Source organism: Mirounga leonina, unplaced genomic scaffold, assembly GCF_011800145.1.
Source record: "Mirounga leonina isolate KUSES-001 unplaced genomic scaffold, KU_Mleo_1.0 Mir_92, whole genome shotgun sequence".
Taxonomy (NCBI): Eukaryota; Metazoa; Chordata; class Mammalia; order Carnivora; family Phocidae; genus Mirounga; species Mirounga leonina.
Window position 1 is genome coordinate 7,242,622 of NW_023270852.1, and position 13,883 is coordinate 7,256,504.

Consider the following 13,883-nt stretch of genomic DNA (forward strand, 5'->3'; position numbering starts at 1 on the left):
ATCAAAGCTTCAACAAATTATCATTATCATGTTTCTTATATTAAAAATATAATCTATTTTATCCACTAATAATGTGAACATAGGCATAAATAGTATTTAGTTCATATTTTTAAAAGGTATATAAGGGCTAAAATTAGGAAAATGAAATAGGCAGGATGAATATATACTAAAATTCAAGTTGGTCATGTACATAGCATACTGCCTTTTTCTAAGCTTGACCTCTTTGGATGCTTTGACTTGTCTCATTGTTGGATTTCTTCTTTTCCCTTTCCCTTTCCCTCTGTTCTATTTGTCCTTTAAGTTCCAGCTCACTGCTGTGGGCCTCACTGATTTCCCTTCTCAGAGTTTCTCAAGCACTTTAAATATGAACTTCAAAGTGTTACAGTATTGTTGTGCACTTATTGCTGTTATTTCACCTGTGTTGGTTTTAGCACTTAAGCTAGAATATAAATTTCCTGACACAAAGAACTGCACCTTATCCTTCTGTGACACCTGCTATGTGGCCAACCATTTAGTAAGTGTTTAATAAATAAACATACTGATACGTTACTATTTACTTTTTAAAACTTTAAACTTTTTGTTATAAAGATAGTACAAGAGTAAACATTTTAGCAAATTATTTTTCACAAATATGTGTATATTTTTATGTGGTATATGTCAACCATAATCCCATGACCCAAAGACAAGTGCTAAGAAAAATGCTTATTTTTTTGGAGTATAACCTTCCAGGCCTTTTCTCCTCCATATTAAAAATGTAAACATATTTAACACTATATACTGTTTACTACTTTTTAAACTTGTCGAATTTAGTATATTCCTATGTCATGTTTATGGTTACCTTTAAATTGTTTTTATAGCCATTTGTTGCTTTTTTTAAAATTGATATATAATTGACTTTATTATAGCCATTATTTCTAAACAGAGCTTTAACTTCTTGTCCTGTTCTTATAATAATGGAAAAAACACTTACTGAAAGAGGAATGGAACTCACATTTATTGAGCCTTTAAAATACGCAAGGCATATTGCCTCCTGATTACTACCCATTCCTTTCTTCCATCTCCAGCCCCAATCTGTGTCCTCTTTAGTTTTCTAAACTCAATAAATGTCATTACTGTCCATCCATGTGTTCAAACAAAAAACTTAGAGTTACCACTTATCCTCCCTTTCTTTCATCCTGCACATTCTAGCCATCAGCAAATCCTGTCAATCCTACTTCCAGATTGAATCCTTAATCATCTACTTTTCTTCTCTCTCCTGTTACTACTCTACTGTACATCTTGCCTGAACTACAAGGCTTCTAACAATGCCTTCCTCTTTCTACTTTTGCAATCTATTCTCCATTCAACATTAGAGTGATTTTTTTCAAAACAGAAGTGAGATTAGCCTCCTTGCTTAAAACTCTTCAACAAACAATTTAATAAAAAATGCACAGGGCGTGTGCCAGGGTGGCTCAGTTTGGTTAAGGGGCTTACTCTTGATTACGGCTCAGGTCATGATCTCAGGGTCCTAGGATCGATTTCTGCATTGGGCTCTGCACTCAGCAGGGAGTCTGCTTCAGGATTCTCTCTTTCCCTCTGCACCCCCTCCCTTGCTTGCACACACTCTCTCTCAAATAAATAAATCTTTAAAAAAAAAATGCACAGAGGAACTAAATAGTCTTTTTCCCAAAGAAGACATACAGATGGCCAACAGACACATGAAAAGATGCTCAACATCGCTCATCATCAGGGAAATGCAAATCAAAACCACAATGAGATATCACCTTACATCTCTCAGAATGGCTAAAATCAAAAAGACAAGAAATGTGTTGGCAAGGATATGGGAAAAAAGGAATCTTTGTGCACTATTAGTAGGAATGTAAACTGGTATAGCCACTGTGGAAAATAGTATGGAGGTCTCTCAAAAAGTTAAAAAGAGAAATTAAAATTAAAAAGAGGAATACCGTATGATCCAGTAATTCCACTACTGGGTATTTACCCAAAGAAAATGAAAACACTAATTTGAAAAGAGATATGCACCTTTATTTTTACTGCAGCATCATTTACAATAGCCAAGATATGGAAGCAACCTAAGTGTACATCAAGAAACAAATGGATAAGGAAGATATTCCAAATATATAGTGGAATATCACAGTCATAATAAAGGACGAGATCATGCCATTTGCAACAACCTGGATGGACCTAGAGGGTATTATGCTAAGTGAAATAAGTCAGACTGAGAAAGACAAATATCATATGATTTCACTGTTGTGGATCTAAAAAACAAAACATTAATAAGCAAACAAAAAGCAGAATCAGACCTGTAAATACAGAAAACAAAATGATGGTTGCCAGAGGAAAGGGGGTGGGAGGATGGGCAAAATGGGTGAAGGGGACTTCAAGTTATGGAATAAATAAATCACAGGAATAAAAGTCACAGCACAGGGAATATAGTCAATGATATTGTAATAGTGTTGTATGGTGACAGATGGTAGCTACATTTGTGGTGAGCAATAGTTTTCTTCATAACTACTTAGGTTTTATATATTCTGGCTGCTTTTGTGTTTCTTAAAATATACCAAACTCCTTCTTATCTTAGGTCCTTTGCATTTGCCTGTGTTTCTGTCTCAATTGTGCTGTCCTGAGATTTCAAGAGACTAGTTGCTAGTCTTGCAGATGTCAGCTCCAACTTCACCTTCTCAGAGAGGCTTTCTTTGACCTCCCTTGCTCTATTTGTCTCCCCAGTCACTCTCCATTGTTCTTTTTTTTTTTTAATCTCCATAGGACTTAACACAAAGGACTTATTTTGCTCATTTGTTTATTCATCTTTTCATTTGGTCTCCCCTACCAGAATGTGTGCTTCGTAAGAGCAGGGGCTCTGTCACTACTGTAGCCTTAGTGCTTGGCACTTGGTGGACACCCAGTAAGATACGTTAAATGCGCAAACAAGTTTACATATCACTAATAATTTTTTATAGTTTATATGCCAACATTGTAACCTCTCAATCTCTATTTGCTTGTCCTTTGAGAAGTTTGAATTAGATGTTTTTCTAAGGTCCCTTTTAAAAAGCTTTTCACAGACCAGTCTCTGGATTCAGACCTTAGTTCTAGAAGTTTACTAGAAGTGTAACTTTGGGTAAATTACTTTACCTCTTGCTATGTAAATTTTTCCACCATGGGTAAGTCATGAAAATAGCACCTACTTGAGAGGGTTGTTGGAAGGGTTTAATAAGATAATGCACTTACATCTACAAAAATATAGACCTATAGGAAGAATATAGATCTTTGTCTCTTTGGTTGACTTCTAAATCCCCATCACTTGCAACCATGTCAACATATAGTAGGTGTTCAATAAAGGTTTTATTTGCTTCAATTTTTATTATGGAAATTCTTAAACATATAGAAAATTAAGTGACTAATTTAATGAACTCCATTACACTGTATCCACCTTTAAAAATTAAAAAAATAAAAATTACCAGCATTTGTCAATCTTTTAAAATCTAAATCCTTGATTTTTTTTTTTTAGGGGTAGGCATTTTAATGTAAACCCCAGACACCATATTTCCCCTATAGATATTTTAGTATGTGTCTCTAACTGATAAGGGCTTTTTTACATATCATTCTACCATTATAATATTTAACAAAATTAATTATGACTTTGAATAGTTCCTTAATATCATCTGATATCCAACTTATTGTCTCAAAAATGTCTTGGTTTATTTAAATCAGAATCCAGATAAGGTATATTACATTGTAATGTTGGTATTCCTTAAATTTCTTCTGTAACAGTCCCACTCTTGGGACTGTGGTGGAGAAACTGGGTCATTTGTCCTATGGGATGCCCTACATGCTAGATTTGGCTGATTAATTCCCCATATTATTATTTAACTTGTACCTCTATTTGACATATTTTCCATAAAGTGATAATTAGATTTAGAGGCTTGATTAATCAGATTCACATTCAAATTTTAAAGCAAGACTATTTCAAAGATTGTGCTATACTTCCTATCAAGAGGAACTTAATTTCTGGTTGCTCTATTTTTAGTAATATCAAGATTGATTTGTGGGTATGAAGTAGTGCCATCCTTCACTTAATGGTTTTATTATCTATTGATGATCCTTGCCTAAATACATTATTTCAATAGGAATTGCAAAAAGGTAACTTCCTCATTCTGTTATTCCTTCTGCATTTATTAACTGAAATTCATCTATAAAATAGAACTTTTATCAACTACACTTCAATATAAAATATAGTAAATTTAATTACTTACTCCTTTTTTTAAAAAAATATTCAAAATAGTAGATTAGTACCCTAGCAATCATCACTAGTGACCACTTAAAAAAATTGTCATTATGGACTCATGCATTTTTGTGTATTTGAGGAGTTTCAGTCAACTGCAATTTTTATTCATTTTGAATAAACTGAATGTTTCTGTTATTCCTTGACACAATAAGATGAATAGGTTCATTTTGTACATTTTTCTGACCCAGATATAGAATGTCATTTCTCCAAGGAGTTCTGGTTTCCTGTACTGGAAGATAGTATTTAATAAAATTTTATTGTATGAATGAATTAATTAACACTGATATGATGCTTAGTATAGCATAGAGTATATGTTAGTTGTTATTTTCTTTTCTGTTTTCATATTAATTAGTCTTGAGCAGTGATTCTCAAAGTGTGGTCCCTGAACCAGCAGTATCAGCATCACTGGGTAACTTGTTAGAATGTAAATCCCCATCTCAGACCTACTAATCAGAAATACTAGGGATGGGACATAGAAATCTGTTTTAACAAGCCCTGCATGGTTTGATGCACACTAAAGTTTGAGAACTGTTGATCAAGAGTAGAAATTCCTAACTCATTTAGTGAGAAGGGACCACAAATACGCTAAATATTTTCCTGGGGTAGCTGTGCAGTACCCTAGCTCCCAGCAGCCTTGTCTGTTTTCTCATCTTTTCAGATATTACCTTACTTTATGAAATATGAGAATTAATGAACCAGATATCAACTAGAATAATCTATTTATGAAGTATTCTGTTTACCTAGCCTTGTAAGGATATAGAACCTATGAACATAAACATACTTCAGTTTCACACATTTTGTATTTTAAAATAGCTTATGATAGCCTTTTCCAATGTATATTCCATAGGGCACTAGATCCTCTAAATGTTCTGTAATAAAGAGGTTTCACTGGTCCAGTAAGTTTGAGAAATATTTTATATCTCCTTTGCTTAGCATTGCACAAACAATATTTGCATATCAAAGCCTGAGAAACCCTGCAGTTAAGAAACCTGTTTAACTTGGCTTTAACTTACTGTTTCCAAAATTCTTTGATTAGAAGACCTTTTTGCTAAGTAGTATTTATTAGCTTTCAGCAGAAAACACTTTGGGAAATGCTGCCTTAGTATATCTTAAAAGAATAATAATTTATGGACTATGTGCCACTTAAAAATAGGAAGCTTTCTGGGTGAAAATATAGTAGCTCTACAAATGAATTTGTTCTACCTTCAGAATACTGTAGAACCCAGGAGCTGTTGAAGGGGGAAAATATCTGGATATTGTCTTTGCTAAAGGTAAATTCAGTTCTGAACTGAAGACTGGTGGCCTGATTTGTCTGAAGGCTTGTTATCCTAGTATGTATATTTCTCATGTAGTCATTATTTTCTAGACCGATGCAAGGAAAAACCAGGTTTTATCATGTGGACATGTCAACATGATTAACAAGAAACAAAGTAGCTTTTCAGGGAGAATTATAGACCTTACAGAATTTTGCAACTACTTAGACTCTTTTATTTGCAATATTGGAAAATTTGAAAGTCCTTAAATTGCGTAATAGGCAATTTTATATAGTGGTGCGCTGTAATAAATTGCTTGTACTTCAAAAGCGAAATGTAGAACTGGTAATTTTTTACTTGTAATTCCTTTTATCCTCTTTTTTTTTTTTTAAGACATTATTTGAGAGAGAGCGAGAGAGAGCACGAGCTGGGGGGAGGGACAGAGGGAGAGGGAGATACAGGCTCTATTCCAGGACCCTGGGATCATGACCTGAGCTGAAAGCAGAGGCTTAACCGACTGAGCCACCCAGGTGCTCTCCTTTTATCCTCCTTTTTAACCAGAATGTTTAAAGAAATATTGTAAGAAGAGTTTTAGCATGAAATAACATTGTTGAAAATGAGCTTGGCACAGAGATGATATTGGATTCAACAAGTCTTTTCAAGGTAGAAAAGACAGGAATCAAGCATCAAGAATGCAATAAAGATGAGGTTGACAGATTCAGCCTGAGTGACAGGACAAACTTCCTGAATATTATGCCTAAGGAGTCAGCTCATAAAATCAGTAATATAATAATTCTTAGCATTTTTGTCTCAGGATATGTTTAAAGGGCAATTGTATTTTTGGGGCAGTACTAATATGGTGAGTACTAATCTATCCCATATTATTGAAGCGCAGAGACTGTGACCTACATAGAATGTAAACTACATAGAAGCTGAGAATTCCACTAGCACATGTAGTCCACAGTAATAATGGGCAGAAAAAAAAATCTATAAATGGGCAAATTGTGGCATGTGCTTGTGATAGGTACAAGGGATAAGGTAACTTTGTGAGACAATTCAGTGGAGTGTTTAAGATAAACTTATATCTTTAAAAAAAAGATAAATTTGTATCCTTAATGGGACCTACTAGAATTAGGAATAATCTTAGGTTAGAAAAAGAGTTGCAGATGTTGTTCGGTGAGATAAAATATGTGAAAATGTTTTCTGCTATAAAATACTAAATTTCCGGGCTTCTGGGTGGCTCAGTCCATTAAGTGTCTGCCTTCAGATCAGGTCATGATCCCCGGATCCTGGAATCCAGCTCCACATCAGGCTCCCTGCTCAGCGGGAGCCTGCTTCTCCCTCTCCCTCTGCTGCTTGTGTTCTCTCACTTGCTCACTCGCTGTCTCTCTCTCAAATGAATAAATAAAATCTTTAAAAAAATATTAAATTTCAAAGCATTATTATAACACCTATTACATTCATAGCCTATGTTTTAAATTTCCTGCTTATTTTTGGGCACCTGGGTGGCTCAGTCGTTAAGCGTCTGCCTTCGGCTCAGGTCATGATCCCAGGGTCCTGGGATCGAGTCCCACATCGGGCTCCCTGCTCAGCGGGAAGCCTGCTTCTCCCTCTCCCACTCCCCCTGCTTGTGTTCCTGCTCTCACTATCTCTCTCTCTGTCAAATAAATAAATAAGATCTTTAAAAAAATAAAATAAATTTCCTGCTTATTTTTAATTTTCTCCTATTTTTTTTTTTTGTAAAGATTTTATTTATTTATTTAATTGACAGAGAGAGACAGAGAAAGAGGGAACACAAGCAGGGGGCAGTGGAAGAGGGAGAAGCAGGCTTCCTGCTGAGCAGGGACCCTGATGCAGGGCTCGATCCTAGGACCCTGGAATCATGACCTGAGCTGAAAGCAGTCGCTTAACCAACTGAGCCACCCAGGCGCCCCAAGTTTCTCATATCTTTTCAATATGTGAAAATCTATCATTGTAAAACACAAACCAAATAAAGCCAGTATCATTACATAATTGTTACAGAAAAACTGTTCTAGCAGGTAGAGAGAAGAGGCAGTATTCTCTTAGATGATAAATTATTTATAGTAAAATTTTTTTATAGAAAAATTTTTTTATCAAAAATACCACATTACTGTCTCCTGGAAGAAACCTTATTTTAACCAACAGTTTTTGGATTAAAAAAATTTTTTTTATCATAGTACTACATTTTGCTTTGAAAAGAGGAGTATGAATTTTCTCTAAACTTGTGACATTGTATTCTTGTAGGAGAGCTGTTGGAATTAAGAATAACAACATCTTATGATTTATAGTACATTTACAAAGTAAAAGCCTCTGTAATAAAAAGTGATGTAAATAAAAATGGAATTGCTTTTACTTAATACTGATTTACATTATATTTGACCTTTTTTCTTTTTTGTTAATAACTCTTTCATTTAGTGAATACTTAGTTAAAGAATAGCTTTAAGAAATGACCAATGCGGGTGCCTGGGTGACTCAGTCGTTAAGCGTCTGCCTTCAGCTCAGGTCATGATCCCAGGGTCCTGGGATTGAGCCCCACGTTGGGCTCCCTGCTCAGTGGGGAATCTGCTTCTCCCTCTGCCTTTCTCCCCCCACTTGTGCTCGCTCTCTCTCAAATAAATAAATAAAATCTTAAAAAAAAAAAAAAAAAAGGAAATGACCAATGCATTCTATTTTGTGTTTTGGTCCAAATAGGTGAATAGTCATTTATTTGAAATGGTTATCTCCTTAGTCAAGCTGGCTTCTAATGGTACTCTAGGGCATTTATCACAGTCTCATAAAATGGATAGCTTTATCTCTTTGAGGAATTTTAGTCATTCTTTTGTCATTTCAGATTTGTTAGTAATCCGTGAAGAATCATTATGTGTGGACATCTTTGGCAAATTTATATTCATCACATTTTTATTATTTCTAAGGATTTCAAAAACCAACCTTTTAGCTTTTGCTTTGTAACAAATGAAAATCTTTCAAGAGCATAGGGACCTTATGACACATATAAAAAGTAAATAGATAGTTCCCTTCGGATATGTGCATTCCATAGACATCTAATACTTGGTTATAGGTCACTGTACTAGAAAATATACAGGCTCCAAAGGAGATAGAAAATATAGTTCTTGGCCTCTATGAGTAGGGGAAAAAAGACTTCCCTTAGTAAAATACCCAGAAAACTATTCCAAGAAAATTCATTCCTGCATGTATGCAGTGAACAAATATTCAGAAAGTATCAACTATGTGCCCAGCTCTTGTTTTAGGAACTGGGAAATTACCAGTGAGCAAGACAGAAATCCTGGTCTTTCCAGAGCATATTCTAATGGAAGAGACAGACAAACAAAAAACAAGTGAAATGGGTAGTATGTTGGGTGGTAACAAGTGCCATGGAGAAATACAAAGCAAGGAAAGAGGATAGGGAATGTTAGGAAATTGCAATTTTATTTTATTATTTATTTTTTTAAAAAAGATATTTATTTATTTGAGAGCAAGCTAGAGAGAGAGAGTGTGTGCAAGCACAAGCAGGGGGTAGGGGCAGAGGGAGAAGCAGATTCCCACGGAGCAGGGAGCGGGGATGTTGGGCTTGATCCCAGGACCCCGGGATCATGACCTGAGCCAAAGGCAGACACTTAACCGACTGAGCCACCCAGGTGCCCCGGAATTGTAATTTTAAATAGGGTGCCAGCAAAGGCTTAACAGCAGAAGTCACTTGAATGAAGACCTAATGGAAGTGAGGGAATTCATCATTAGAATATCTGTGAAAAGAGTATTCTAGGGAAAGGAATAACAAACAGTGGTTAGCTGGGAGCATGTCCAGCATGTTTGAGAGCAACAAGGAAGTAAAATGGGGCTAAAGAGGAATAGGAGAGACTGAAGGAGACTGTTAAAATAATCCAGCCAAGCAAGCAATGATGGTGGCTCATAGTATTGTGGTAGGAGTGGACATGGTAAGCAGTCAGGATTTGCTGACAGTTTGGATATGGAATATGAGCGAGGAATCAGGGTTTTTGATCAGCCAAATGGAAAAGAGCATTTCCATGAACTGAGATTGAAAATATTGTGGGAGGAATGGAGTTCAGGGAGAAAGACTGGAGCTATGTTTTGGATATGTTTAAGATACCTGTTAGTCATCTAAGTGAAGCTGTCAAGCAGGCAGTTGGATATGGCGTTTTGTGGCATTTTGAGGAGAGGTTTGGTGGGAGAAATGAGTTTGAAGATAAATGATACGTTGGTGAACTGTGCTGAGAAGTAAGACTAGGAGAAAAATGAATAAAGGAAAGGCTTCAGGAGGGAAGATAGACTTTTGAGCTGGAACTTTGATTAATGGAAAAGAAAGAGAAGAGGATTCTAGTTAGGGAAAATGTCCTGGCATCTTAGAATATCGTCTAGAGATAAATCTGAATGCTTTACTACCTTGTCTTTTTTTTTTTTTACCTTAAAAGTTTTATAGTGTATCATAAAGTATTATGGAACAGTAAGTACACAGGAAACATTTGTTGACACATAAATGATAATAATAGTTTTCAAAGCTTATTTCATTAATCAGTATTTTTAGTCATTGAAATGTCAGGTATTTTTTATTATAGATGTTTTTATTGTGCTAAAAAATACATGACATAAGATTTGCCATTTTAACCATTATTAAGTGTACTGTTTAGTGGTAGTAAGTATGTTCTGAGACTTAGTTTTGTGTATAAAGATATTTTCTCTTCTCAAAATATCAACATTGTTGCTTATGAGCAAAAGGAATTTAGAGCCAGTTGGGCTTTACTTCTAAGAGCATTGATTATTCTGTAAGCCTTGGAATTCTAAATGATCATCATTTTTGTGATATGAAAGACTGGGACAAGTAGGAAAAAAAAAATTAGTGCCTTACTTCTAAAACAGATCTTTTCTTTCCTTAAAAACCGACTTCCCATTTAAGTGAGTGTCATTTTTAGTTGTTTGGGTATTTGAATGTATCTTCTTTCCTTTTTTTTTTTAAGATTTTATTTATTTATATGACAGAGAGAGACAGCGAGAACAGGAACACAAGCAGGGGGAGTGGGAGAGGGAGAAGCAGGCTTCCCGCTGAGCAGGGAGCCCGATGTGGGACTTGATTCCAGGACCCTGGGATCATGACCTGAGCCGAAGGCAGACGCTTAACGACTGAGCCACCCAGGCGCCCTGAATTCTTTACCTTTGATTATCAGTATTTCCCTCAGAAACCAAATGCTCCCATAAAGTTTTGGTTTGTATCTGCAGCATAAGGAGCTTTTCAAAAGTGAAATAAGCATACCTTCCTTTATAATTTTTTTGCCTACTTACTTGCTTCTTAGATTCCTGTCAAAGTATGTGTCTTTATTTTTAGTTTGAGTTTTGTAAATTATATTATAAATTATATTTTATAATTAATTTTGGATTTTGTAAATTATATGAAAATGTGTGATATGTCTTTTTTTTGTGAGTTATAAACCTAGGAAATTCTGTCTGTTGATTACAGTACATCTTTTTCTAGGGAACAAAGAAGGAAGAGATTGAAGGTGAAGTGGAAGTGTCTGGTTTAATTCAGCCCGCAGAAGTGTTTGCTCCCAAAAGCCTGGTGTTGGTATCCAGATTAGATTATCCAGAAATTTTTAGGGTAAAGAACTCATAGTTGTCATTATTGATTTGTATTATTGTGTGAATCTGTTTTGAGTGAACCATGGTAACAAGGTTTTGTATTTAAGATGTCTTTAAATTGATTATGGATTCATCAATAAAATAAATATAGTGTGAACTGAAAAAATGTGTTCATGTTGGATGAAATAAATACCTAAGTTAATGTATTTTTAAACTTATAAGGATATACAGTGTTTGCTTTAAAATAGATCCCATGACTACTGACTCCAAAATTTATGAATCTAAAAATTATTTGATTACCTATAGCAAATTTAAAATGCGTTAGTAATATAACAACTTTGTCTATTTTTATTTACGTTCTTTTTTTTCTTTTTTTATTATGTTATGTTAATCACCATACATTACATCATTAGTTTTTGATGTAGTGTTCCACGATTCATTGTTTGCGTATAACACCCAGTGCTCCATGCAGTACGTGCCGTTCTTTTGAGGAATACCAGGCTCAAGTAAATAGAATGGATATTTGTAATTTGAAATAGTTCTGATTGCCAAGATAGCTTTAGAATATTGCTTACTTCCTGATATTTTCCTTTTTGAGACACTCAGAATTTTCAAATGCAAGAAAAAAATTTTATTTAGTTATAAATACATTTAAGTTTTGAAAGAAGAGGGCTTATTTTTCTTATTTCAGTTGCTACCTTTAATAATAGTAATGTTGATTATTGTCCAAAATCACAGATCTCTTTGGAAAGTATAAAATATACCTTAACATTTCACAAGGACTTGGAAATTTCTGGAAAACTTTTCCATATTTTTGAGATTATGTATATTCTAGAAAAATTAACTTCATGTCAAGATTTCAATAATAATGGGTAACTTCTAACAAATACTAATTTTTTAGAGTCACAAATTTTAATAAACTGAAACATTCATAAAGATTGTATTTTGTCTTTCACTTTACTGCCTACCTTCTTCTGAGCATAAAGTTTTTACATATCTTGTCTCTATTTTGCTAACCTGTAATAAGTCACAAAATTTTTCTGTATAACAAATGTTCTAAGAACCACAAAAATATAAAATTTTTAAATTTTTATCTTGAAATTTGAAGTTTTGCAAAATAAGAGACAAAACAGTTTTAAAGCCCTACAAATTTGCTAAAGTGGTTATCTGAGCACAAGCACCTGTTTTACAAATTATAGATTTCTGCTTTTTATAAACTCATCTCAAAAGCTCATTTAGAGCTTCTGGTTAAGGAAGAAAATTTAATAAACTTAATAACATTTGCTGCTTAAAATTTATTCTGTGGTCATTGTAGAATATACTTTACTGGCTTCAAAGGGAAGTTTCCTAGGAGCAGATGTCACAGCAATTTATTTTCAATGTTTACTTTCTCCATGAAAAAACTACATGCATCTTCTCTTTGCAGGCTTGCCTAGGTTTGATCTACACTGTGTATGTGGACAGTCTGAATGTCTCCTTGGAAAGTCTCATTGCAAACCTGTGTGCATGCCTTGTCCCAGCGGCTGGAGGGTCTCAGGTAAATAGAATGAAAAGGGAGATGAAGAGGGCCTGTTCCTCTTTTCTTCTCCTCCAGTTAATTTAATTTATGAAGAAAAGAAAAAAAAAGAATTCCTTAAATATTTTCATTTTAAAGAGGATCTTAGTTAAGCATTGTCCCTATGGTCTGCCTTCTAGAGACCCAAGATTCCATTCTTTTCTTAGGTCATGAGGTTAATTTTAACTCAGGGTTCACCTTTCACATAGCATAATTAGAAGTCATATTTTGTGTAACTTGAACTCTAGTTTACATTTTCTTGGAAATACACTTTTTTAAGCTGAACATTTAAATGCATTCTTTCTGCCTTTCTTATTCCTCTATGTAGTTATGGCTCATTTTATTAACTTATATAAAAAAATTTTTGAGTGATAAAAATTAGGAGATAACATTAAGAAAAACTCTCAAAATAATTCTTTGTAACACTTACGACTACTTCTGAATAGGTTTATTTATTTATTAATTTCCCTGGATAACAGCAATTATACATGACCCTAAAACCATTTTCTGTCTTTGTAATCTTTAATAGAGTAACTTGCATGTAAGCTTTGAAAGAAGGGTGCTTATTTTTCTAATTTCAGTCTGCTGCCTTTAGCAATAATAATGTTGATGATCATCCAGAATCACAGATTTTTTCCAAAAAGTATAATCTATCCCTTAAATTTCCCAAGGATTTTGTCATATATTTAGCCTTAAAGGAGGACATTAAATTCTTTTACTGAAATAAAACTTTTTCAAAGTGGTCATGGGTTTTTCATCCTGTTTGTCTAAAGATTTTCATTTTCGTCTTTGAAGTAGAAATATAAGAACCTCAACTTCTGTGTCTCAATGTTTCTAGGGGACCATACTTAAAAATAAAAAATAAAAAAGACTCTTCTCCTTAAGCCCTAAAACTGATTAGTTGATCATTTATTTTGCTTATTCTTGTGTAATACTGTAGAAGAGGACAGCCTCCTAAAAATTGCATTGTTTATCCTCCTCAGTCTGACAGAGATGGTACTTCCAGTGAAACTGACATCCATTTTCTTTGCCCTTTGCCTTTTAACTATCTTTTGTCTTACCTGGTATCTTCTGTTATTCTTTAGTTTTTAATCCCTTTTTTTTCCTCCTGCCTCCTCAATCTTCTCCCTCTACTCCAAGGGTAGAATATAAAATGTGAGTTTGGTCACAAATGGTCCTAAACCTG

General features: G+C 34.3%; 1 protein-coding gene across 4 annotated transcripts in view; it reads left to right on the forward strand.

The window, feature by feature from the left end:
- The window catches only part of SBF2 (SET binding factor 2), a 466,008-nt gene that overhangs the window by 219,170 nt on the left and 232,955 nt on the right, over positions 1–13,883 (forward strand). For 3 of the 4 annotated variants that reach the window (XM_034995316.1, XM_034995317.1, XM_034995318.1), the window contains exons 4-5: positions 11,039–11,161; positions 12,569–12,679. In XM_034995316.1, the coding sequence (XP_034851207.1) occupies positions 11,039–11,161; positions 12,569–12,679 (234 nt within the window). Of the gene's footprint in view, positions 1–11,038; positions 11,162–12,568; positions 12,680–13,883 lie in introns of those variants that run through there. The other variant, XM_034995319.1, reaches the window with a different exon arrangement.